This window comes from Lathamus discolor, chromosome 2, assembly GCF_037157495.1.
Source record: "Lathamus discolor isolate bLatDis1 chromosome 2, bLatDis1.hap1, whole genome shotgun sequence".
In the NCBI taxonomy this organism is placed as follows: Eukaryota; Metazoa; Chordata; class Aves; order Psittaciformes; family Psittacidae; genus Lathamus; species Lathamus discolor.
Window position 1 is genome coordinate 67,189,260 of NC_088885.1, and position 23,088 is coordinate 67,212,347.

The 23,088-nt window shown below is 40.8% G+C and overlaps 1 protein-coding gene across 2 annotated transcripts; it reads left to right on the top strand.

The window, feature by feature from the left end:
• The first annotated feature begins 445 nt into the window (after positions 1–445).
• On the top strand, positions 446–11,134 carry RBM24 (RNA binding motif protein 24). 2 transcript variants are annotated; one of them, XM_065667311.1, is made up of 5 exons: positions 446–888; positions 1,425–1,548; positions 2,621–2,675; positions 9,022–9,216; positions 9,842–11,134. In XM_065667311.1, exons 1-5 carry the CDS (start codon positions 721–723, stop codon positions 9,861–9,863), a joined length of 564 nt encoding a protein of 187 aa, XP_065523383.1. In that variant the 5' UTR covers positions 446–720; the 3' UTR covers positions 9,864–11,134. The 2 variants fall into 2 exon arrangements, with proteins under 2 accessions (XP_065523383.1, XP_065523382.1); XM_065667310.1 differs by having other exon boundaries at positions 9,022–11,134.
• The last annotated feature ends 11,954 nt before the right edge of the window (positions 11,135–23,088 follow it).

A 23,088-nucleotide genomic window follows, 5' to 3' on the forward strand; every position in this document is an offset into this window, starting at 1 on the left:
AGGCTCTCCTGCTGGCGGGGCGGCTGTGACCCCACAAGACCCTGCCTCCCGGCACCTCCTCTTCGCAGAGACCCGGGGCAAAGGTGCCTCGGAGGCACCAAGCCTCCCCGCGGGCCCTTCTGGAGCAGCGCCTTTGCCCGGCGGCTCTAGGTGCCGGCTCCCGCCGCACCGGGGGGCACCCAGCTGTTGCCAACAGCTGTGTGTCAGCCCCGGCTGGGCCGCTACCGAGCGCGAGGTCCGCCCCGCCGCCGTCCCCGCCCCTGAGAGAAGGAGGAGGAACCGAGAGTGCCCGACCCGGTGGCTTTTAGGGGGGGAGGCCACTCAGTTGTTAGAGCCCAGGCCCTGCGCTCATCTTCCAGCGGCTGCTTCTGTTCACTTCCAGCGCTATTCTCGCCAGGCTGGCTGCTGCCCGGCCTCTCCTCCTCCTTTTTCTGGTACCTACCTCAAAACCTCCGGAGGCTGCGGGGCTCTGCTCTTGAAGGAGGAAGAAGCTGGGTTTGCAAAAGCAAAAGGGAATTGCATTGTAGCTGGGTAGCGGGGGGGCGGGGGGGAGGGGGGGGGGGGGGAACGGGAGGGTGGAAGAGAGGAGGAAAAGAAAAATAGGAAAGGCAACAAGAGCGGGGCGGACTCTGGGAGCGGGTCTCGCCGCGCAGGACCCGCACGCCCCGGCAGCCACGCGTGGGTGCAGAGCGCGGCGCGGCGAGCAGGGCCGGGCGGAAGATGCACACCACGCAGAAGGACACCACTTACACCAAGATCTTCGTCGGGGGCTTGCCCTACCACACCACCGATTCCAGCCTGCGCAAGTACTTCGAGGTCTTCGGGGACATCGAGGAGGCGGTGGTCATCACCGACCGGCAGACGGGCAAGTCCCGGGGATACGGCTTTGTAAGTGCTGGGGCGCTGCTGCGGAGCGCGGCCGGGCAGGGGGCAGGTGGACCGGGACCGGCTGCACGGGCGTTGCGGAGAAACTTCTGCGGGGCCGCTGAAAGGAGCCGGGCACCACGGGGGATGGTGGGGTGGGGAAGGGGATCGGGCGTTTGGGTTATTGCTTTTCTCTTTCTTTCTTTTCCCCCTCCTCTCTCTGCTGGGGAGTTTGAGAGAGGCGGGGGGGAGGTTACTGGAAAGGAGATTGAGGGGGGAATTGCCTCATTTCTCCCAGCGCCGCCAGCGCGCCTGTTGCTCCCTGATACGGCCGCGGCGGGGGTTATCGGCCGGCGGCGGAGCTCTGCCCGCGTCCTCCGCCCTTCCCCGGCCTCGGTGCCCCGCGCCCCTCGGCGGGCGGGAAGCGGACGGGGCCGGGGTCCCCTCGCCGCCCCAGCTGTCCCCCAGCGCCGCCCGGGGGTTAGCTGAGCTGCTGCGGCGGGTGGGAGGCTTCTCCTGCCCCGCGGAGAGGGACCTAATTCACAGCATCGCCCGTTAAGGTCACCATGGCTGACAGAGCTGCTGCGGAAAGGGCGTGCAAAGACCCCAACCCCATCATCGACGGCAGGAAAGCCAACGTGAACCTGGCGTACCTGGGTGCCAAGCCGCGGATAATGCAGCCAGGTGAGGAAGCAGCCCTTAGTGGCTTTTCTGCCCGTGCCTCAGATTTCCAGAGGGACTAGAACTTTAAAAAGATCATGCTGCCCTGCATTCCCTGAAGTACGCACTGTTTGTTGGGTGGGCTTGGTTTTGATTTTTAAATGCAGCATGTAGTGACTTTCGGGCTATTTTGTACATGTGCCTCATTTAAAAACCAAAAGCAAACAGAGATAAAATATCTGTGGTTCTCTGGGAACACTTGCACAGCTCAGACACTTCATTGGTTATTCCAACTGCTGGGAATGTGGCAGCACTGACCATTTACAGTATCGTTGCAGGGAAAGATTGGCCTAGGAATGAATCGCTTCCAATGTGTGCGGTCTTATTAATACAAACAAGATCTTAATGCAAACTCCTCAAACAGATGGGATCTATTATGCAGGCTTTAAAATGAAATAGCTCTTCCTAAGACCACATCTGAGCCAATGTGATGTCCTAGCCACTTCCCAAACTGCTGCTTTGCAGTAGGAGCAACAGGACCCCAAAACACGTGCACGTTTGTGCTCTGAAGAATGCTGCTCTGAATTCCCCTGTGCTTCACCTGAGGAACACTTGTGTGAGTAATTAAGTGCCCACTGCAGAAAGAAGAGGTTCATGCTTGAGGAACAGAAATGAAGTTAGAATTTGACCCCCATGCTAAGTCCTCACAAGTAGAGATGGCTCAAATTTAAGGCTGTACAAAATAGACATATACACTGATGCACAGAAAGTACCATCTAGTCCTTCAGAGGCTAAAGTTAGGAACCAGAATGGAGCACAAAATAAAATTTGAAGAAAACCTTGAGCTTGTTTTTTAGAAAAAGACATTCTTCTAAACATCTCTAGGAAGGTGTGCAGTTCACTGGTTTAAGTTTTGGATGCACATGTGTGTGCATGGATTGATACATTTTGCTTTTTAATTTTTGGTTCTAAGAGCCTTCCAGACATTATCACTGGAGGTTGTTAGTGAAGGCTGCTACTCTGCATTTGTATGCATGTGTATATCAGTGGTCAAAAGAACATCAATACAGAGACTGTCATATGGTTTTGTTGGTAGGTTTTGCCTTTGGTGTCCAGCAGCTTCATCCAGCTCTCATACAAAGACCCTTTGGGTAAGTCTGTTCAATGGGACCTCAAACAGGGGTGGAAAACTCTTCTTTTTTCTTTTTCTCTTTTTTTTTTTTTTTTAAAAAAGGAATGAAAAAGTATGATTCTTGAAGGCCTTTTGCAGTAGCATCCTTAAAACTGACCAGCAATGATGAAGTTCTGATACTTATGAATGAATTCCCATAAATGCACTCACCTTTTCAGTCACGTTCTAAATGCCACAGCTGAGTCAAGTTGTGTGGGATGTTTCCCTTCCACCTAGGCAGTCCAGTCCCATATGACCCTATGATAAAACAAGGAGGTATGACTTGATGCAAGATTGCTGTGCCCCATTTCTCTTTTTTCAGCTTGACTCAATGTTATTTATCTCTTTCTAATCTGACAGGGATCGTTTACAGTTAAGATAACTGATCAGAAGGATATGATGATAAGAGGTGGAATAGTTCTGTTTGGAATTAAACTCTGTAACCAGTAGACTCAAACACAAACAAGCTAAAATGGTGATTAACGATGCATGTATGTTTTTTTTCATATAGTCAATAGACCTCCGTGTGCTTTTTATTTATTTATTGATTTATTACAGTAATGAAGTGGTGTTGATAGCTAAACTGTGTGCTTTTCTTTAATTGAAAGAGCTGTAGTGAAAGTTTTTTGGGGGGCTCTTTTTAATTTTGTTTTTGTTGTTGAGGAGTGACTTTGCCATGGGGAGCAAAGGGCCTTTTGTTTTGTTTTTTTCCTTGCTTTCAAGCTGTAGCCTGTGACTTTTTTAACCGTATTTTGTAGTGAGTGCTAAATTGTGTGACTTCTTGGTTTTTTAAGTGAATCAGCTTATTGCTTGCATGTTCATAATTGGGGGGGGGGGTGTTCTTCTTGGGAGGGGTGTGGAGCTCCTTATTAACAATGTGAGTCTATTTGGGCTTTCTAATGTGAAATTATTTTCCTCAATCTCTTTAATATGTAGCGCGTTTCTCCTTTACTTGAGTATGCTATTTCAAAGTAGAGCTAACTCTTGCTTCTTACAGGCACGTAATTAGGAGGTGAAGTCTGCTTTAAACTTTCCATACAGTGTCACTTCACTAATGCACACTGACTGAGAAACTCATTGCAAAATAATGTATTTTGCTAATTAATAAGTAAGCTAACAGTAAAGTAGGGAAAATGTGTAACAGATGTATTTTATTTGACTAGATTAGCTTTAGAATATTGTACCTATCTGTTATTGAGCAATGGTAGTTTGATTTGTCAAATTGGTAGGAAACAGTTCCTGTCCTCAAAACTGTAGGAAAAAAGTTTTCCTGGGAGCTTTATGTACTTTTAAAAGAGCGTGTTGATTCTTCTGAGGCACCTAGGGAGGATGTGGAAAACATTTTGACTTCTTTTAATCTACTTACAATTATCCTCTATCGTATTTTGTTTAACATCTTTGAAGTATAAGGAGATGATGGCGTATATGCAGTGATCAGTTTGTGATCAGGCAGGAGGTGCAGCGCGCTGTCTCCAGAGCTGTTAAAAGCACTTCTTGCAAAGAGGAACCAGTGGATTGCATGGGGATCAGCCATGGAGAGGCTGAGTATTTGCTGAGCACAGTAGAAAGGGAGAACCTGTAGGTAGCAATGCCTTGCGTAAAGGACTGTGCAAATGTAGAGCTTGCTCTTGCTTTCCTTACCCATAACCAACAATAGATCATGTAAAATGTGTTTAAGTAAGGGAAACTCTTCCAGGAGGGTGAATAAGGTTTTATATCTAATGCAATGTACATAAATATGAAGAAAATTAATGTTGGTGGCATTTTTAATCCTTGGCTTTTGCATTTCTCTCACTATGTGCAAACAAAGATTACTAATCCTGCTTCCTCCTCAAAATTTCCAGTGTACCTTTTCTGAAGAATGTAGATCAGATTAAGAAGAACAGCATTCATTAGGATGAATGAACATCTTCGTTCACTATATTCCTTGACAGTAAGAGGGCTTGATTCAGTGGAGTTCATTCTTAGAGGATGATACATGGATTGCATTGAAATACATGGTCACCTTAAAGCCTTTTCTCTTCCTCTTGTGCAGTTGCACTTTTCAAAGCACACTTTACTAACATGCTGTGTTAAATGGGTTGTACCGGTGATTCACTACCAATACTTTGCTAATCCATACAGAAAGCCTCCAAATGGTTGGACTTTTTGTTTCTTGTTTTGGTTTTGTTTTTTTTTTTTACTACCAGAGTGCGGGTTAGTGAGGTGCTGCCATGCTCTGGTATGGGCAGCAGTGTTTTGATACAGTTCCCCACCTACCAAAGAAGAAACTGAAAATAACTGGATTATGCTACATTACTTTCATTACCTTTACTGAGAAGATGCAGAAGTACAATATTCTGAATTAAGTACAACATTATTTTGGTGGAGGGAGACAGAAAGTAGATTAGCTTCCACGAATGAAGCATTTGAAATGCTGGGAATTTTTCTTTATTCAGTGCTGCAGAGATTAGTTTATCCCCCAAATAACACATCTCCCTGCTCTTTACATTCAGCATCTATCTTTACTGTCGATGTGCTTCATAGAAAGCTGTTTGATCACAGCACTGGTTATCTATACAGCTCTGTTTTCAGGATTGTTTATTAAAGTACTATCTCAGGAGTCAGTAGGAATTTATGGAGGGGAAAGATGACTTTGCCTCCAAAGATAGCTTTTCTCATTTTGCTTATGTAATTTTTACTTTAATATTGGTGGGAAAATATGGGGTTATACAGAGGTGCTGGTGTAGGATGCAACTTGTTATGTTTGAGAGATTTTTTTCCCTTTATTTTCTGTCTAAAACTTGTTCCTCAATCAAAATGAGAACATCCCTGCTGATTTTAGTAAGACCAGAGTTAAATTAAAAGTTACTAAGTTCATTATCAAATGGTTAGCTGATACTATCCACTTGGTATTATCTTCAAAGAGACAGGCAATTCTGCCTTTCCTAAGCAAGAAGGAAAAGCCTTATCTTGAGTTTATGATCAAAATACCTGCATAATGATTAATACTAAACTATAGATAATCTGGAAAGAGAGAATGAAGCCAGAATGGTCGGAAGTTAACATGCCGAATGCTAAACGTCCTCTTAGTGATACCAGACACAAATTTAAAAGGAAACATATGAAGGGTCTTGAATGTCTTGATGTTTATGTAACCTATTTCAGCTATAAGGAAAGCTGTGCATTGGTGAAAATTTACTCCTTAACTGTGCTTACAAAACCAGATGATGCCAATGAAGAGCCAAAGCAAAACAGTCTGATCAAAGTTAAATATCTAATTTCACAAGAATTTAACACTGAAAGTTAATGATGTGCTACTACTGAGAAATTTCTTCCATTGAAACATAGCTCTCACTTTATTATTGCTTGTAGTATTATTTTTGAGGTCTTAGTTAAACATAAATCTTCTGTTATAACAACAATGAAGGTCTTAAGGCACACAGCATGAGTGTATGTTATTTGATTTTGAATATCCCAAAGCTACAGTTACTGCTAAAGTTAAATATGGCTTCCCTTTTCCTTTCTTGCAAAAGTATAAAGCAGTAAATACACATTCCAAAATAAAAACTAGTGCCCAGAAAGAAAGCTTAAACCATGTGTAATTCTCCCACTCTTACTCTCAAAAGTAAAGCAGCAGATTTTATTTAAAATTAAGGATACTAAGGATATCTAGGGTAATTGGGAATTGCTTTTTCAGCTTTTGACCTGGCAGAGCATAAAAGCAGTTGGGATCTGAATGGCTGAGATCTACATGTGCTGGCCTGTGCAGTAGGTAAAAATTTACTTTGGCCATATAAAGCCATTTTACTTGACTCAAAACAGTTGTAGCATGACAGATGATCAAAAATAGCACCACTGCAGCTTATGCTGTCAATCATCATGTGTGAAATGGCATGGTGGTGAGGAGCCTGCACAGGTTTTATGTTTATTGTAGGGTAAGATGTGGCAAACAGATAATGTTTCATAACTTCACCACCTGTTGGTTTCTTGGCTTAAATAAAATAAGTCACAAGAGTGTGAGTGGGAGCACATGTATCTTTCTTTCTTGTTCAAGGATATGGCCAAGTGACCTAATGTCTTCCGAAAATCTTACTAACATCAGTTCAAGACAGCACAAGCGGCTAGATAAGCTTGCTTACTGTCTCTTCCGTTAAAATTACCCTCTTTTATAAATGCTGTATGTAAAGATTCCTTTGATGTGGTGTTAAATGGACTTTTAATGATGCAGAAGAGGCTCTTGGTGACTTCAGATTTGGTTTTATACCTCTTTCCTTAATACTTAAAAAAATTGTTGTTATATTTATTAGAATTGTACTTGATTGGTGACCAATACAAACCACTTGTTTACGCACATCCATTTTGTATGGAGAGCTCAGGTAACGATGTGTATTTAAATGCACAGAGCCAGCTTTTTAGTATGCTTCAAATGCACTTCTGGCTAATCACTTCATAAATTAGGTGAGTGTTAAAAACCCAATTTATGGTTTTGTTTTATGTTTTCTTTCCTTTCCCAATCCCTATTTGTCACTCCTTTTTTTTTTTTTTTTTTCTTTTTATTTCATTTCTCCCTTTACACAGTAAGAAATTAATTTCATTGACGTGGGGTTTTTATGATTGTGGTGTTCATGTCTTAAACACGAAAAGTGAACACTTCTCTCTGATAATATTCCTAGTCCATCAACTAAGCTCCTTTTTTTCTTAAAAAGAAAACTACTCTGTTCTAAAGCCTGACTATCACTTACTTTAAACTATGTTTTGGTATGAATCTAACAGTGTCCCTTCTGATTGAAATGTTTCTTTGTTGACCATTTAAGTAAATCTTGAAGTTATTTTAAAAATGAAACAAACAAAAAAAGCCCTCTTTCCATAAATCTTGAATTTGGAGAAAAGACGTCAGTTTTTACCGTTGCAATTTGCATCTGTGCTTACAGTGCGCTAAAAGGTTGCTGCAGTCTTCAGAGTTGTCTGTAAAGTTCAGTATGAAAGAGTAGTAAATCTGCACAAGCAGTTTTTCGTGGATTTATAAAGATTCATTGACTGAAAAAGAGTTGTATGTATGAAGGACTTCTCTGTGGAAATCCAGATGCAAGACAGGGTTATGAATGTAAAATGAGAATTGAGTGTATTATTTTTAAAAATCATATTATATGCTAAAATGTAACTATGAGATGAACTTGTATGTACACTTATGTGCTAAGACAATGATATGATGAATTTCAAAACTGAAGGGCTAAGTAAAGAAGCCAAGGCAGCAAGTTTTGTGACTTGGAGAAGATGGGAAAAGTGTGTATTGATCTGTTCAGAATGGTTATTTCTTAAGCTGTAATTTTATCTATTTTTTTTTTCTGCTTTTGTTAAGCACCAGATCTATTTAAACTTAATCCTATGCCCACCTCCCAAAAAACTCTATGCTGTATGTCTTGCATAGAAATAAACAAGCTGGCACAAAACAGGACATCAGTGGCCTGATAATCAAACAGGTTTGACCCTTGTGTCCTTACCAACTTTTATAAAAGTGTGATGCACATGTACTTAGGAGTCACTGTTATGGATTTTAATAGCATCTATGTAGCTTCCCCTCAATGGCCTCTTGTGACGGAGTGAGCTGCACTATCATTCGTTTGGAAAGTGTGATTCTTGCTGTGTTTACCACACTTGTGAACTTTATTTAAACTCCTTTGCCGCCTGTGTTGGTTTTTTTCTTATTTTTAATAAGGGTGACTGAGGTTGCAGAGAAATTAATGTGTGCTGAGTCTGCATAGCAACTGAAGTAGGGTTGCCACAATACACTCTGTCCCTGCCTCCCTGAGACGGCTTTACATAAAGTCAGGGTTCAAGCATTTTGTTGCCTTGCTGGCTATTGTCAAACTCATTATACTGATGCTGTCAAACCGCTTAGTTACTAATAACGAAAGTATTGCAGGAAATAATTTTACTAAGAGACAAGTAGTTAAGTGAGAAGCAGCATAATAAAAATTACTTGCAGGTGATTTGAAAAACAAGTACCACAATTTTCCAGATGGAATAATCAAGCTAATCCTTTAGAGTTGTCTTAAAACTGGTATCAGTAATCCTGGCCCATCTAACACTTTTAATAGCATTAAACATAATATCCTCAAGGAATATTAAACACTCCTATTTAATTCAGCTTTAATGCTGTGCTTTGGAGCGATGCATCTCTTTGGGCCAGTGAACTGATAATTGGTCCATTAAGTCTAGCTATTGTGGCAACCCTATGCACATAACAACAACTAAATTGAGTTTGTTTTAGTTCGGAGTATGGATATGATGCTTAGGCACTGACTCATGTATCGACTCTAACTCCCTCTCCCATCTTTCAACAGGATACCTGCTCACTATGTCTATCCACAGGCTTTTGTGCAGCCTGGAGTGGTAATTCCCCACGTGCAGCCCGCAGCAGCCGCTGCTTCCACAGCGCCCTACATCGATTACACCGGAGCTGCGTATGCCCAGTACTCAGCCGCTGCGGCCGCCTATGAGCAGTACCCGTACGCTGCCTCGCCGGCTGCTGCTGCCGGGTATGTGGCAGCGGGGGGCTATGGCTACGCAGTGCAGCAGCCCATCACCGCAGCAGCGCCTGGGACGGCTGCTGCGGCCGCTGCTGCTTTTGGCCAGTACCAGCCCCAACAGCTGCAGACAGACCGTATGCAATAGCAGGTGGACTCCAGAAGGAAGCTCTTTCTTTCTCTTCCTCTTTTCAGCCTTCCAGTATAGTAGTTAATCAGAGACAATTGGTATTAAGTAAGGAGCTTTAAGGAAAGCGATGCTATTGCAAAACTAAAGATTTTTATTCCACTGTCTTCATACAGTATGCATCCAAATCATGTTGCTAGAGGGGAGGGGTAGTGCGGCATGTGTAGTTTCAAGTATCGAGCCAGAAGAAAATGAGTAAAACAATACTGTACTGTCATGAAAGAGTGGCAGGAGTAACAATGGGACTTCATATTTTCAAACAAAAAAAGAACCAAGAACCAAAAAAAGCAAAGGTGTATTTCTTACAGTATCAGGGAAGCAAAACTGCCTTTTATAAGTAAGAAAATGGTATTTGAAAACTTTGAACCAGGGAAAAAACTGAGTCAGCAATATGTAATCTCTATCCATTTTAAGAGGAAACAAGCTTAAAGCACTGATTGTCCTTTCTAGCTTTCAGAAATTGTCTTCGTGAGATAGTACGTTCTCTCTGTCTCACTAATGGGCATCGAACAACCCAAGGAAGATGGCCGGCTAGTAAGATGGCGGACAGGCACCAAAGTTATTTTCTTCTCTGTCCTCTGGATGAGTGGAACTATGGAGCAAGTGATGTGGAAGTAAGGGGTGCAACAGCTGTAGAGACAATCAATAACACAGAGAGTTCTGGACAGAACACATCACTCGTGCTCATGTGATGAGCTTGTCACATCCTAATCCCTCCTCCCATCCCGTTTCACTTTTGGGAAACTTTAACTGCTGGTGTCAGCTATTCTGATTCTAAAATAGGATCAGCCCTTTACTACAACAGCCTTCTCTATTTATTGCATCTATTCGTAACATGTGAATAAAGGCAGGAAGAAGCTTAATGAATTAAAACCTTTTAAGAACTGTTTTAAGGGAATTCTAGTTTCTGAAACCATTTGTACAATTTTATTATCTTTTTCAGGATTATATTTAAAATATTTATTAGCAAACATACAGTACACAAGCAGCGACTTTTGTTACCAAGACTGCAGTTCTTGAAGGGTTAATGGTATGTGATTTATACTGTGCCTTAATTGTTATGCTATTTAAAAAGAAATATTTATTTTGAAAGTTTTACTATGCTGCACTCTAAAGAAAGCGACTTTAGATGTGACACTGTAAAATTATGTATTCATCTCATGGCATAAATTATTTAGTAGGCTTAGATGTAGCATATTAAATATTAACCTAATTAACTAAGGATGTTGACTTGGATTTATTTAAATTCAGTATGTGCACTGTATGAGGGTACTCTTAAATTAACACTTTTTTAGGTTTTTACATAAAAAAATTCTAGTTCATTCTTTTTCCCTCTACTAGTCTTTCATGTAGACCTCTCAAACACATTAGTGCTTTTTTCTCACTCATCTGTATGTAGACTGACTATTTTCCCCGTTGCTAGAAAATGCTGCTTTACATTGTCCTGTGAAACTACAATACTTGCAATTTTTATTCTTGACCGAAATGGAATTTAATATTTTACACTGTATTGGATTTTTTTATACTTGAACAATTTCATACAAGGGAAGACAGGATAGCATTTTTATGGACTTTATCCAATGTCACTGGATTTATTTTAAGTATTCGGAATACTAGCCAGTGTTATAATGTAGACATGACTCTCCTGTGCATATTATTTATTCAGTATGTATATTGCTTTACAACATTTCAGATCTTTTAATCTATTCACTAGTATTAAAACAATAAAAAAATGTTGTCGCATCCGTCTAGTGATGTTCTTGCTTGAGTTGTCTTAGATCTTGTTTAGTTAAAACTAAGGGGGTGGCAACCTTTTATGTAATTTTCCTGGTCTGTGGGCTGAATAGCAGCATAGGCACTGACTTGAAATACATAGACTGATATGAACTATATTAAATGGAGGAAATCCCACAGAGAAGATCTATCCTGAGAGTTACCATAAAACAATTCAGAGTGGAAGGGACTTCAGGAGGTCCCAGGTTGCTTATCGCTTTCTCCAGTCAGGTCTTTAAAATCCTCCATGTGGAGACTGCACAACCCCTCTCGGTAATCTGTGCCACTACTTATTATTCCCATACTGTCATTTCTTTTTTTTTTTACCATCTATCTAGCCAAGCTTCTCCTGTTCTTTTATAACCTTCATCTCTCATTCTTTGGCAGAGAGCCCAGCCATATCTTCTTGGTAACCTCCTTTTAGGAACTGGAAAGTTGCTGTTCTATTCTGCAGGCTGAACAAACAGCAATGCCTCAGTCTGTCCCCACAAACCTCATACTGCAACCTCCATCCATCCATCCTGTTGGCCCTCCAATGGAGTCATTCAAGTTTATCAACTTTCATGTACTTCATGTACTTTCATGTACTTCATGTACTTTCATGTACTGAGGGACTCAAGACTGGACCCACTATGCCAGCTGCGGTCTAATGAGTACTGACTAAAAGGGAATAATCAGTTCCCTTGATCTGCCATCTGTGCTCCTGTTGACACAGTCTGATGTACTTTCATTGCTGGCAGAGTTTACCACTGACTCCTGGTCATTGCGAAAGATATTAGACAGGATAGACCCCCAAGGAACTCCACTGTAACCAGCCTCTGGAGAGAGTATGAGCCCTTTTGGCCAATGATCTGCTCAGTTTTTTGCTTATCTAGACTGGGCCATCTGAAGTTGGATACAAGGATTCTATGGGAGACTCCATCGAAAGCCTTGCTAAACTCCATGTAGACAACATTCTCTGTTTTCCCCTCATCAACAGATGAAGTCATCTCATCACAGGAGGCAATTAGGTTTGCCCTTGTAAATCCATGCTGGCTATTCCAAATCACTACCACCTCCTTCATGTGCCCAAAAATTATTTCCAACTTTATTTACTTCAGGACTGCTCTGTAGTTCCTTAGATTGTCCTTCTTACCCTTTCTGAAGCTGGATGCATTATCTGCCCTTCTTCACTCATGGAAGACCTCTCCAGTACCCCTTCAGAGACAACTGTGAGCAGCCTCACACTGACAACAACCAGCTCTCTTAGTACCCTTAGGTGCAGCCCATCTGGTTCCATGCACTTAATGGACTGATATCCCTCAGGAGGTCCCTGAATCAGTCCGCTTCCATACCTGGCAGTTTCTTTGTCCTTGAACCCTCCCTAAATGTAAGTACAAAGTGTTGCTAATAAAATCCTAAAGGCCAGGGCACCTTTTTGCATGTAGTACTTGAACTGGGAAGCACTGAAATGGCTGCTCAGATCCAGTTGATGATAAATTTGTAATCTTTAGGAATACTCAATATTGCAACATCAGTCCAAGCCACTAATGACCATAAGCAGTTGCTACCTGATGCCTGAAAGAAGCCTGTGTGAAATGCATGACAGTTTTAGCCAGCTCTTTGCAGAACTGGGGGAATATTCATATAATCTTCATACTGAAATTCATTACTGCAGCTGTCACTGTATAGAGGCTTCAGCAGAAGCACAAGCTTGACTGCAGAATCTGAGCCATTCTTTCATCCACAAAAGTGGTCTTCTGAAAAAGAGGGCAAAAGTGAAATAGAAGTGACAGAAAAGACTTCGGGTCAGACTTCATTTCACCATGGAGGATTATGAGACTCAGTTGTCCAGAACTGGTACACCCACAAACACCCTGGGCTGATGCTCTCATGTTCTGTTCTCAACAAGTGCTTAGAGCCTGCCTGCTGAGAAGCATTGCCAAACTGCCTTTTGCAATCTGACCTTAAGATCTGCAATGTTGTAGAGTGCAATGTAGTGTTCTTTCTGCTAAGCATATAAACACCCAGCAGGGAGGTGAGTAGGAAACACTTAATAAATGCCATTTTCTGCTCTGTTCTCCTATTTTCCTGCCCTGGTCTTCCCCAGAGAGGGTCTGCATACAAGACTGGATATCAAGTAGGAATTAAACCCAAAGGTCCCTCTGAATGGAAGACAGAGGATACTGATGGCTCAGAAAACCATGTAGCACAGTGACCTATTATTTGATACAGAATAGAAAAAGCATCTTTGCCTTACTTATATACAGCCCTAACAATGTCCTTGGGCCTTCTCCTTCCTCCATCTGGCAGTGACAAGACACCCCAGGGTGGGGTGTGAAAGGGAATGCTTTCTGCTCTGGAGGGGGACTGTATTGTGGTAAGCCACAACAGGAAGAGGACCAAATATAGTAACTGAGAAATAGCAGCTCTTAATTGTGAAATAGGTGACTACTCGGCAAAAAGTGTTAGCATTTTACTTCAGAGATGGCATATATGTAAGCAGTAAGAAATTGCACATGATACAATTTCCAGTTGTGTTTCCAAAACCTTCAAAAGACATTTCACACTGAAAAATGACCACTGCTGAGCACCTTGCAAGGGGAAGAGAGAGAGAAGTTGAAACTTGGAAGTACTTCAAAGGAATATGTAGATTAAAAAAAGGTGTAATACCTTGAAAGGTTATATTGATGACCTGGCTGCTAGAATTCTAGTTTTTCCTAATATTTGTATATTCCTGTTAACTAGTAAACATAGCCTGGCATTACTACAGTTTATTGCATGTAATTTTTCTTCAAACACATAAAAAGACTATATTAGGGTTAAAACAATGACGCATTATTTTATCATCAGGTGTTGAGCCATTTCAGACCAAGCAATTCCCTAGTTATGCTCAAAACTCTGTAAGAGAAAGCATTCTACTCTGAACCTGTGTTTCAGTCCTAAAGAGCCTGCATATCGTGATTTGAATTGTCTTCAGTCCAATTTCAATTTTCCAGGTTTTTAGTATAAACAAACATGTAAGCAAGTGTATTCAGATTGCAAACTATGTAACTTTTGGTTTGTGTTTTCCTGTGTGCTTGAACTTCAAACTATTAGGTTGTACTTCCTCAAACTAGCAATGAAACAGGCTCTGGGCAAAGTCTGCCTGTAAAAATCTCAGGGCCTTAGGAAAGCTTTAATGAAAAATTTTTGAGCAAGTAAAAACTGAAGATTATAATGGAATTTGGACTTGTAACTATCACCAGAATACACACTGCTGTGAATGTGATACAGTAAGAAGAATGGGAAGAATGGGATAATGCAAGAAAAGGAAAGCCACTCAGCCTTAGGTTATTAGTAATATTACCACATATCACAGCCTATTGGCTAGCAAGACCATCTTATAAGAAGCATGCTAGAAGTTTACATCCAGCTGTTCTTCATACATCCCTGAAAATAAAGAGGAAGTCCTCTTTTAAGGTACTTCTCTACATTCACGGCACCAAATTATTGGGCGTAAGGACTCCAAGGAACAGATTCATTATACTGTCATATACTATATTTAGCAAAGCCAAGAAAACACCCGACAGTAGCAGCAGCTAAACAATTTTTTAAGGACTTTGAAAATAGCATGGTTATGTGTGAAATGCTTACTATGGCTGATGATGGGCTTTGGGGGCTTGTTTGCAGATTCTACTTTTTTGTCTCCAAAGCCCAGTGTAAAATTAGGAGAAAAAAGTAAGCTTGAGATAGTGTCAAAGAATAACAAGAAAACTACAACTATGACTGTGTTCAAACATACAGATAGAACACATAGATAGTGCACATAGAACAATTATCAGCTTTTCTCAACATAAAGAAAATTAGGTCGGTAATGTTTCTCAGTTCCATGTGCCAACTTTGCTGAGATAAGCCATGAATCTGGGCTAGCTTATACTATCATTATTTTTGACCTAAACAATCTGGGAACAGGGAGGAACCACCAAAGTCTGTTTCATCACAACACATCTGAAAGTCCAAAAATGCTATCCAAATTAAATTGTGAGAGGTCTCTGAGGTATATATACTCTATAGCTCTGTACCCTCATGTTAATCTTTGGACCAGACTTCATTGTGCCTGTTGCTTCTTGTCCCCTCTCTAGATATGGCTATTGGTGGTGGTGCTCTCTCTTCTACACAGGGCAAGGGCTCTTGCAGGTGCCCACTCACTTTCTACTTGAGACTTCAACTGGGTAAAATGTTTCAGTTACAGCAAGAAAACCCCAAAGTTTTTCATCTCAAATTTTATGAAATTTGTGAAATTCTTTACAAAACAGCACTTCCTATCCACAGTTGACCTTCTTCTGAATTCACTGATGCCATTCAAACTAGAGCAAAAGATGTCAAAATACCAAAACTGACACAAGCAGATTATAAACAACTCAGTGAAGCCATCATCTGTCATTCAGCTGCTAGAAGAGTTTTGTCACTGCACTTGCAAAGGGTGTGAATCAATCTTTATCACACACTTGAAGAATAGAACACATTTTTATCCAGTACTGCAGGTAAGGCATTTTGCCACCCTGTGAAAAAACTTTAATGGGTTTGTCTTGGTTTTTTGTTTTTTTTTTTTCCCTGGATTTGTAGTGATGACAAAATTAACTTAAAGTTTAAAACACTGCAGTAAACAAAATTCCCTTCTAGAAAATAATTAGGTAATTTTTTAAAACATTTTGTGTTTGGATATTAAGAAAAACCAACAACAACAACAAAAAACACAACCAAAAAAAACCCACCACAAACCCACAACTTTTTAAAAAATCATATATTGATTAAAAAAATATATCCCTGCACTTAGAAAGTACAGAAGTAGAATGTTCTAATTTTCTCCTGAAAATTGACTAGTTTTCAGCAGAAACAGATCAGTGTATTTTTCAGCTGCTTCAAAGGGAGGACTGATATAAGGAGGTGATCCTGCCCCTCTACTCTGCTTTTGTGAGACCTCACCTGGAGTATTGTGTGCAGTTCTGGTGTGCCCAACATAAAAAGGACATGGAACTGTTGGAACAAGTCCAGATGAGGGCCATGAGGATGATCAGGGGACTGGAGCACCTCCCATATGAAGATAGGCTGAGAAAGTTGGGGCTGTTCAGCCGGGAGAAGAGAAGGCTGCGTGGAGACCTCACAGCAGCCTTCCAGTATCTGAAGGGGGCCTATAGGGATGCTGGGGAGGGACTCTTCATTAGGGGCTGTAGCGATAGGACAAGGGGGAATGGGTTTAAACTTAAACAGGCGAAGTTCAGGTTAGGTATAAGGAAGAAGTTCTTTACTGTGAGGGTGGTGAGGCACAGGAACAAGTTGCCCAGATAAGAGGTAAATGCTCCATTCCTGGCAGCGTTCAAGGCTGGACAGTGACTTGGGTGACATTGTTTAGTGTGAGGCATCCCTACCCATGGTAGGGGTTTGGAACTAGACGATCTAAGGTCCTTTCCAAGCCTAACCTTTCTATGATTCTATGATTACTTGCTCAAGGCTGCGGATACCATCCTGTTGCCAAAAATTTGGATTCCCTGGCTATTTGTTCAAACCACTGGAATCCATCTCCTAATTTGCTCATTAGTAGTATTTCTGAATGAAGACAGAAATAATGAAATTCTAGAAGCAAATCTTGTTTTCACTAAGAATAGCTGGACAGCATGGGAATGTTTTATGCAGACCTATAAACAAGTAGGCAAGAGGAACCAAAGCACAACCAAGTAGAAGCACAAGCTTTTTTTCAAGGTAAGTTTAAAGCTTTTTTAAGTGATGGCCCATCTCAACTGTATGTAATTTCTTCATTACACTAATGACGAAGGACCCTTAAAAGTGGGCTGTTCTCTTTGTCCACTATGCTCTCTTACTAGCTTGGGAAGATGTTAAGTAGCACATCAGTCCAATAAGAAATGTCCAAAAGAAAATTAATTTTTTTATATACATACTATGGAGTAGTGTGCATTCCTTGGCATGCATGTATATTATGAGCACTATCTGAGGAAAACCTGCTCTTTATAAACCAAGTCTTAGGTATCACAGTATGCAAGTTTATGTATTAGTATTTCCTGATTTTCACCAATGTTGGCTTTTTTCCATTAGAGAACAACTTTACCAAGTAAACTCTTTTTTTCATTTTCTGTAAAGTGCATCCTTTCGTTAACCTGAGTGCCATCATAATTTATACTTTTTTTCATGTAAGAGAGAATACAAAGATCTTCAGGCTTTATTCTTTTGTAAATGTCACCAGTTCCACATACACTGCTGTGTCTTGAAACTGGTTTTCCTCTGACCTTATCAAGAACAGCAATTTTCCTGTCTACTCTAACAACACCTGGGATCTTGCCAAAAGAAATCAGAATCTAACGTAAAGCTCTGAGAGCAGTGGCTGAGTGTGAAAACAGAAGCGTGCCCATCAGCCTTTGGAGGGCTTGTATCAAAAGAGAGCTGCCCCAATGTGACTGCAGTAGCTCAGCTGAGTGAGCACCTGAGAAGGGCACACCACAGTTGGAAAGCTTTATTTTGTGAATGCATTGGTTTAGCTTAATAAAGGCTAGTAGGCAAAGGGCAAACAAAACAGCACTGTAGTGTCTTTCTGAAGAAGAAAGTCTTGGTGCCCACTGGAATTTCAAAGAATGAAGCTGGCTTCAAAGATCTTGTACCTTGTCATTATATTGAAATATAATGCAAACTGTATGGACTGCCTTGGTCTGATCTCAGCAACAGCAGTGGTGCTTGCCAGCAGTTCTCTAAGAACACAGGTTGGCAGAGATACAAACACTGTGTGGAGGAGGCTCAAGGAATCTGGCTTTCCTAAACTCAGGGAATGGCAGTATTAGGGAAAAGCAGGCAGTCTCTACTCTGCACAGTCTCTACTCTGTCTTCTATTGCATTTAAGATATAGTTTATTTGAAATGCAGCTGCACTGTGTTAATGATATTTTGTTTCAGCATGGCACTTTGCGAACTGCCACAGCCATTGCTGCAGAGAAAAGAGAATAGCCAGTTTTGGTCACAGTCAAGATGAGCTTGATACCCAGGGACTGGAGCCAGAGCCCAGACTGAAAACAGAAGATCTCACAAATGCACCCTGAGAGAACTGCTGGAGGCCCAAGGGGTTTACTCTAAAGGAGTGAAAAGTACTCTCTGCTGGGTGGTGGTGGTGTTGAAAGTGCTGTTACTTGCAAACATCAAAAGATTTTCATGGATTCTTGACATTTACCATGGTACTAATGTATTTATGAGGACAGCACAATTTTTTGGAGTTTAAACAACTAAGAGCAGATCTTCCAGGTCTTAACTGGCTGAGAACAAAGGTAGTTGTTGTCCATTTGGTGACTCCTGGGGACAGTCATAAATAAGCCAACATGAAAACAAATTGTTTCTCAGTGGGATGTTATTAAATCTAGGTGGGGTTACCTGCAAAGTCTCACGTCTTATCAGTTATACAGGTAAGAGATTTAATGATACTAACTGACATTCAATTCCTAATTCAGCAATGATCTCAAGAAAGGAACTATTTTACTGTACTGATCACAGATCCTGGTATTTAGAGGATTACCTGGTTTTGCAAGACCATGTGGCTACCCCAGAGAACAACCCGCAAAGGCCTTGTTATTGAACAGAGCAAGCTGCATGTAAACCCTCCAAACAGCGCTTTGCTCTGCTGGGCATTGACTTGCTCTGAAATTTATAGCAGGGGAACACACTCCAGCACCTGTATGTGTTTAGCAGGAAGATAATTCTGCTGCTCAATGTGATGGGCTCTTAAGAAGAAAAGGGTAGGTGCACATTCATGTTTGTGATGAACTTTGGGTCATCTTCTGATAATGACTCGGTGTAGAAAGAGAGGTGGGGAAAAAGAAAGATTAAAGTGATGCTCAGCTTATTCCCCAGAGTCTGAATAAAAATCAGTGGTGAAATCTCTCACGCCATTCTCATTCTTGAGAAGTGGCAGAAAGCACCCCACCTTGGGATTTTTTGAGCAACAATATGGAGTAAGATCACTCAAAGAGCAGCATGTGGGGGAACCATGCCAACTATGAAATTGAAATACTGTACTCTGTTTAGATGGAGCCTCCCAGGTGCATCTCTAGTTTGTAGATTTCACAGCACCCTGTCTGGATTTACAGGTTCATGCTCCTGCTGCAGGAGGCCCTGCAAATTCAGACTCTCCACCACTGAAGTAAAAATATAACTGACCAAACCATTCTTCTTTCTGCAACCAAAATCCACCTTCTTTCTCAAATTCTACAGCTACATGAACCTTGACAGCTTTCTGGGGGGGAAATTCTCCTAAGTCACAAGGTGACGCAAAGCCACTTGCAAAGATCTTCTTAACCTACACACTGCAAAGCAGGACATGTAGAAGGCAGAGTTATTTCAACTATCAAAGACAATGCATTAAAAAAAACCAATGGTTGGACAGTGCCTCCCCCATTATTTCTCAAATGCATTATCTCACTTCTTTTTAGATAAGGGCACCTGCACTCATTTCTCATAAACTCTTTTTTTTTTTTTTCTTTAAACAGAGGCCATCTATATTTACACCAGAATGTAGAATAATAAATTGCCCTGTCTGCTGCTAACCATGGAGAAAATGAGGAAGGGAAGTTGAAATTTCAAATTCTGAGACAGAAACTTACTTAAGCGTAAGAATTGCATGTAGAATTTCTGGTAAGTTTATGCTTTTGTTTAACTGTTCCTTTTAGGGGAATATAATGTCAAGGGCTTTCAAGACAAAAGATCTTCTTTTAAAAAACACAGTCAAAGGCTTTAACGTATCTGAAAAGTTAACCCAAATGTTTTCTTTAAAAGCAATTAGTTTACACCATGATAATTTCTTCTCACTCAGTCCAAGTTTTTTTCCCTGTGCCAGACATGCATAACTTTCCTTGGCAAATGTTCTAGATCTCTCTGTCTCATTTGGTATTTTATCAGAATGGATTGTAAACATTCTGACCTGATGCTTTTATTTTATTTAAATTATTTAGCATATAGAATAGTTAGGATTGGAAAGGACCTTAAGATCATCTGGTTCCAACCCCCTGCCCTGGGCAGGGACACCTCACACTAAACCATGTCACCCAAACACTAATGTCACACATGTATGATTTTGTACACATGAATCCATATTTTGTGGCATATAAAAATCCTGTTCTGACAAAACAGTAAAGGGCACTGTGAGAAAGGTTTTTAGTTCTGAAGTAGTCCTCTGCAGACTCACAGCTTCTCTGGGCAACTTACTCCAGTGCCTCACCACTCTCACACGGAAGAATTTCTTCCTCATGTCTTATCTGAACCTATCCTCTTTCAGTTTAAAACCACTCCACATGTTACACAATGAATTGCATTTCACCAATAATAAGTGGTAAACATTCAGATGTCTTCTGTCAAATGTCCAATTTAACGTATTTTAATTTGCATTTTCATGCCCTCTCCCCCTTTCAATTTGCTCTCCTATTTTATTCTGTGAGTCTACTTTCATGCCCCCCAAAAACGTGTTGCTCTTCCTGGACATAGCAGTGTAGCTCAGGCAGCCTGAAAGCTATCAAATATTTCCTGCCTGATTAGAGTTTTGTTGTTGTTGTAAAGTGATTATTGATTCTCTCCATTCCCTCTTTCACTTTCTTTGCATCCTTCTCTCTGCCTGCTATTTCTTTTTCTCTTGGGCTTCAAGCTGAGGCTACACTCTCTAACATTTTCTAGTTCACTGGAGGTCATTAGCAAACAGCTTTAGAGAAGCTAAACAGCATATCTGCTCTTTTCATGTTGCTGTATTTCTGGTTTTGATGGGACAGAATCTATTAAGATCTGTTCCTGTACTCTTCTTCTTTTCACATAAGCTCTTTGTTCCTTATGATCTGTGAGGGAAAAAAGGACATACATACTGTCTCCTGCTTTCACAGCTAAAAAACAGCAGAGCCACAATTTCAAAGGTAAAGAACATGGTACTGTATACCGATATTGGCATACGTCTTTACATCACTATGATGCACACACCCATGCTAGATTCAAATATGTGATCAGATGCAAGTAAACTATAAGCTATATATAGAATAAAACAGATGCAAAAATGCAGATGCAATTGTAATGCATAAAGCTCTGAAAATCTGCCCCACTGTGCTTTTCTATAGTTTACTTTCCAAAGACACCATGTTCTTATTACAAACTTGTTCTAGACCCTGCCAAATTCTAGAGACTGTTTGTCAGATCCTTCAAGCCTGCCAACTCCTCCAGCTAGCCCTCTGGAATACAAAGGCATCTAAATCTTTTAGATCCTACCCAGAATGAGATTTGAAACTATTAAAATCAACAGCTACCTGCACGTATTCTTCACAGAGAATTGTATTCCACTGAGGGGTTTTCACATTCAGAATGAGTTTCAGGGGAAGTCTTTATAAGGTCAGGAAGCAGAAAAATAAACAGTTAAAATAGTGGCTTAAGAAACTATTAACAAGTGAAGAGTATTGTTCAGAGATACCTATTTTCTGTGGAGGAAACAACCGAAAACCAAAAGATCAAGAGGAGGAGGAGGCAGAAGAAAATTACTCTTGCAGATTCTGCGGAAAGAGGTTTTTTTGTGAAAACAAGAGAAACTTATGAAAGCAGGGAGGAAAAAAAAATCCATTTACTCAGAAGTGTTAGCAGAATCTGCATATCCATCCCTGTTTCAGAGGGTTTGGAATTTTGTTTTTCTCCATCTGTTTGTCTTATCATTTTGTCATGTTTTATCATCACACACAGCCACTTAGCTCTCAGACACTCTCACTAACAGGCTGCTGGCATCTTTCAGCTGCTCTCAGGCCTTCCCTTTTACATCTCCCAGCTGCCTCTCTTACCCCACATAACATGACTGGATACCCGTCTTGAGTACTTTTTAAAAATCATTTCCAGATGCCACATTTAGTGCTCTAGATACTTTCCATTCTATCCCCCAGAATATGGTATTTTGGGGTGTTTCTGTGGGCTGATGGAATGGGACCAGCCTTCCAATGCCTTTTTCTGCCCTAATAGGAATCTCATCCAAGTCCTCTCAAGATTTTCATGCACCAAACTAAAAATTTCTTTCGACTACTGGCAAATGCTGTGAAGCTGAGATGAGGAGGAGAGCATGGTGCTAAATCACCAGGGTGGTAAAAATGCAATGATCAGGTAATCAAATCTCATCTCTTGCTGTTTCACAGTTCTCATGTATGTTGATCTCTATTCTATTAAGCATTGCCCAATCTCTCATGATGTGTGCAAATTCCCTGAAGTTTAGGAGAAATTTCAGCTAATTTCAGCTTGCAATTTGAAATCACTAGCCTAACACCATCCCTAATCTTTACACAGACTGCAGTCTCTGGAACTGACATGGAGAAGTCTCTATGCTTAAGAAACATACTTTGATTTTCATAGTCAAGAGAAAAGCTTTATACACAGATTCCTCTCAACTGTGTAAATGACAGTTTAAACACACACCTCGTGGTTATTCTCATGCATTCTTTAGCACTTTAAGAATAGGGTAGTACTTTCATGTTATGTTGGCTTTGCAGAATTTTGCCCTGAACCTGTATGGTTGTAGGAAAATCTAATTGCTATCTAATTAAATGTACTCAATATTAAATTTCAAAGCCATTTGCTTTTCTTTCTTCCATGTTTTGGCAAAAGTAAAATGAAATCTGGCTATGTAAGGCACTTCAAAGTTACAGAATCCTAACTGGGTTTTCTACAAGCTCCCTTTTAACAATGTCACTTGAATAAACATTCTTGAAGGTTCAGAAAATAATTAACACAACCCCAAACAACAAAAACCCCAAAGATGCTGTGTGCATGTCATTAAGTTTCTACCTGATTCACCCAGAGCTTTTTATTCAAGACCTCTTCTTATCCAGACAGAAGCTTAGATTTACTCATTGGAGAGGCTTGGGTGGAGAACCTGCTCTGCAACAGCTGCTCGCTGTCCACAGATGA

Excerpts from the sequence above, each read along its gene's own strand:
- RBM24 (XM_065667310.1), top strand. The coding sequence starts at position 721 with ATGCACACCACGCAGAAGGACACCACTTACACCAAGATCTTCGTCGGG. Across the intron at positions 1,549-2,620 it reads GCCGCGGATAATGCAGCCAG|GTTTTGCCTTTGGTGTCCAG; the intron begins GTGAGGAAGCAG and ends TTTTGTTGGTAG. Across the intron at positions 2,676-9,021 it reads CTCATACAAAGACCCTTTGG|GATACCTGCTCACTATGTCT; the intron begins GTAAGTCTGTTC and ends ATCTTTCAACAG.